We start from the raw sequence: 4,111 nt of genomic DNA on the forward strand, positions 1-4,111 counted from the left end.
CACTTGAGCTGCACGCTGTTCGATTTGATATTTGTTTAGATGCCAAAATAAAACACGCAGGTTCGCATTATTTGCCAAATTATAAGGATAACATTAATGATTATCTCTTTTATTATTAAAATATCAAAATTTTTTATATTTTTTTATTGTAAAAAAAGTTACAAACGTAATTAATCTTGGAAAAGTCCACAGTCAATTATTGTTTTTGAGTCTTGGTATTCGCTCACGACCTCAAAGAAAAAGAGGTCAGCGGGGAGAATTTTTTTTCTTCTTTTGCATTATATTTTTTTTCCTAAATATATATATTCATTTGTGGGAAAATACTTTTTTCAATACACTATTTATCCAATTTTGGGTTTTGGACTACCAAGTTTTCGAATTTTGATTTTCGTATAACAAATTTTAATTTTTTGTTGACATGACATCAGACAAGTCAGTGATTTTCGATGTCAAGTCATCAGTTTTCAGAGTCACAATAACTTTTTTCGATGTCATATCAACGTTACGGTGAAATAGGACTGAAAGCAAAAAATAAAACCCGTTTGAAAACTAAAATTGTTGGACAGAAAAACATTTTCCATTCATTTTTCATATATTACACGTACATAAAATATAAAGAAAATATTGATAGCAGCAGCTTCATGCTGTTTAAATATTTAATTTTTAAATTTAATTCCAATTTGAAATGTGTGGTTTTACAAGTCTCTCCCCGACTAATTACTATATATTGAGCAAGAGATTTGATGCATCCTAAAAAATAATACCCGTTGAACAACTTCGAACCATGGAAACAATCTGGCTATATGCAATCCTCTTTATCTCCCTTGTTTTTCTCTTTTTCAATAGAGAAAAACGAAAAGTTCCACCTAGTCCGACGCCTGCCCTTCCTGTAATCGGGCACCTCCACCTCCTCAAGCCACCCATGCATCGAACTCTTCAAAAGCTCTCGGAAAAAGCAGGCCCCATCTTCTCCCTCCGTTTCGGAAACCGCCTCGTGGTGGTGGCATCGTCCCACGTCGTTGTGGAGGAATGCTTCACAAAGAACGATGTTGCGTTGGCAAACAGACCTCGTACAATAATAGGCAAATACATCGGCTACAACTACACAGTCCTGACAGGTACTCCGTATGGTGAGCATTGGCGCAATCTCAGACGTTTGTCGACGGTAGAAATCTTCTCCTCAGCTCGACTCAACGTGTTTCAGGGTATAAGACACGATGAGATCAAAATCATGCTGCAGAAGTTGTATAGAAAGTCTAAGCGTGAGTACGCAAGAGTCGAAGTCAGGCCGATTTTCTCTAATCTGACCTTGAATGTTATCATGAGAATGGTGGCGGGGAAAAGGCTTTTCGGAGAAGACGAGGACAGCGAGGAGGCAAGACAGTTTCAAGACCTCATAAAAGAGATTTTCACGTACGGTGGTTTATCGTCTCCAGCTGATTTTTTGCCTTTGTTGAGATGGATCGATTACCAGGATTTTCAAAAGAACTTGGCAAGGGTAAGTGGGAAAATGGATGCAAAGTTGCAAGGCTTGATTGAAGAACAACGCCGTAACAGGGGAACCAATAGTATGATCGATCATTTGCTTGGTTTACAGGAGTCGCAGCCCGAGTACTACACCGATTCAATCATCAAAGGGATTATCATGGTGCGTCTACCTGTCTTCAACTAGTGAATATTCCTTTGCTAGAATTCTTTTAAAAAATCTGGGAACTAATTAAAAGTTTCACATACAATAGGACAACAAAACTAATTTTTATAATTCGCAAGGGAAAATTACCAAAATGGTAATCTAGTAGACCTAGTTTTGGTTTTCGTATTATAAATAGTCAAAATTTAGTCTTTTTTTAAATGTCAAATTTAAGTTTTGGCACCTATTTTGCCTAAATGTTAACAAGACGTCAGATATTTGAGCAATGTCTATTATTGTTTGGCACCTAGTTGACGTCGTTATTTTGACTACTCCTAAGAACATCTACAATTTTATTGATGGTGCTTGGAATCCCGAATTGCAGGTCATGCTACTTGCCGGGACAGACACGTCGTCAGTGACCATTGAATGGGCAATGTCTGCTTTGCTCAACCATCCGGAGAAGTTACACAAGGCTAGAGCCGAGTTGGACAGCGTGGTTGGCGATGATCGCCTCGTCAACGAATCTGACTTATCAAAACTTCCTTACATTCACAACATTATCTCCGAAACCATGCGGTTATACCCCGCAACACCATTGTTAGTACCACACGAATCATCCGAAGATTGCAAGATTGGGGGATACGACGTGCCCAAAGGAACTATCTTGCTCGTGAATGCGTGGGCCATTCATAGGGATCCCGAGATTTGGGATGATCCCACAAGCTTCAGGCCTGAAAGATTTGAAGATGGACAAGTTGGAACACCGAAGTTGATACCTTTTGGGATGGGGAGGAGGTCGTGCCCGGGAAGCGGTCTCGCGCTACGGGTGATTGGATTGGCCTTAGGATCACTGATACAGTGCTTTGAGTGGCGGAGGCTCGACGAAGAATTGGTGGACTTGAGTGAAGGGAAAGGGATATCCATGCCCAAACGCATACCTCTGGAGGCCAGATGCAGGGCAAGAGATGTACTTCACAAAGTTCTTCCTACAGAGACTTGAAATTTTTCTTTGGAATCAATCTTGATGAGTTTTTTTCATGAGTTTTTGTCACGAGTTTTTGTTTTAACGTAAATTTAAACTCACACCTTTGTTATATTTAGAATTTACACCACACAGATGTTGTCCATAATTTTCTACTCAAACACATTTTTTTTGTCTTTCGTGTTAAGTCTATATGATTTTGGCCTATATTTTCAAATTTGGATTGTATCTATTTATCTTTTAATACTGGACAATTTTAATAATTTGTTTTGCACTTTAATACTTTTTAATAAGAATATTAATATCATGTTGGATATGTTAGCAATACATCAGCATCAAGAGAAGAGAAAAACTAAAATTTATAAAATAAAAGTTAAAAAATAGATTAAAACTTAAATATAATTAAATATTAAATAGAGATCAAAATGGCAAAACGCAAGGTTAAAACTCTCTCTATACACTTTAATAATAATCCAACGTAACACAGAATGTGCACCGTAAGCTTTGACAGACCGTCGGACAAAAAATGTGTCATATAGTGTCAATTGACTGAACATTTTTGGCCTAACTGTATGTCGAAAGTCGGACAAAAAATGGAGCATATCGTGTCGATTGACAAAACGTTTTGGCCTAATCGTATGTCGAGAGTAGTCATGGATAGGGTACTGACATTTTTTTTATCATATAATTTGTTATTTTTTTAATTTTAATTATGTTATCGATAAATTTGTATTTTAAATTTTTTAAGTTGTATTTTTAAATTTTTGTTTATATAATGAATTTTAAATTTTAATTATGTAATTTATATTTTTTTTGTTATTAAACTTTTAGCAATTTTTATTATTGACAGACATGATGGACTCCGTTAAAAAAGATCAAATATGAAATAAACATATAAGTTACATGATTAAAAATTAAAATTCATCGTATCATGACAAAAATGGAAAAAACAATATAAGTTAAAAAATTAAAATATAAATATTCACTATTAACATAATCAAAGACAAAAAAAAAAAAAGAACAATTATAAGAACAAAATTGTAATTTGAACCCAATGGATAAGCTTGAGGACAACAGAACCACTCACCGATTGTTGCAAATATTTCAAGCGATATTATATAATGTAGATACTGTTGAAAAATATATTTAAAATGTGAGTATTGAATATTTGAATGTTGAAAATAAGAGTTGTAAATATTGAAAATTAGTGTGTGATGATGTAGGTAATGATGTATTTTATTTTTGGATTATTTGTAAAGATTTCCTATAAATAGATCTCTCATTTGTGAAGAAAATCACAATTGAGTAGAGAGAAAAATATTATAAAGTGTGTAGTTTGGTAAATTTTGAGAGTTTGAGATTTTTACTTTTTACCATAAATTTTTACTTTTTCACAACACGTTATCAGCACGAAGCTCTAAAAGTCCTACATACTTTTCCAAGCTCCAAACAGAAGAAAAAGGTAACAAAAATAATTATATTTATTTTACTGTTAT

General features: G+C 34.4%; 1 protein-coding gene across 1 annotated transcript; it reads left to right on the forward strand.

Moving 5' to 3' along the window:
- Positions 1–748: 748 nt before the first annotated feature.
- LOC142549683 (cytochrome P450 81Q32-like) lies at positions 749–2,788 on the forward strand. The gene is made up of 2 exons (XM_075658760.1): positions 749–1,648; positions 2,016–2,788. The coding sequence occupies exons 1-2, from the start codon at positions 785–787 to the stop codon at positions 2,631–2,633; spliced, it is 1,482 nt and encodes a 493-aa protein (XP_075514875.1). The 5' UTR covers positions 749–784; the 3' UTR covers positions 2,634–2,788.
- Positions 2,789–4,111: the final 1,323 nt, after the last annotated feature.

Source organism: Primulina tabacum, chromosome 6 (genome assembly GCF_025594145.1).
Source record: "Primulina tabacum isolate GXHZ01 chromosome 6, ASM2559414v2, whole genome shotgun sequence".
Lineage (NCBI taxonomy): Eukaryota > Viridiplantae > Streptophyta > Magnoliopsida > Lamiales > Gesneriaceae > Primulina > Primulina tabacum.

Bases quoted from the DNA above. Each gene is read 5' to 3' on its own strand.
- LOC142549683 (XM_075658760.1), top strand. From the start codon at position 785: ATGGAAACAATCTGGCTATATGCAATCCTCTTTATCTCCCTTGTTTTT. The intron at 1,649-2,015 runs GTGCGTCTACCT...CCCGAATTGCAG, and splicing joins TCATCAAAGGGATTATCATG to GTCATGCTACTTGCCGGGAC.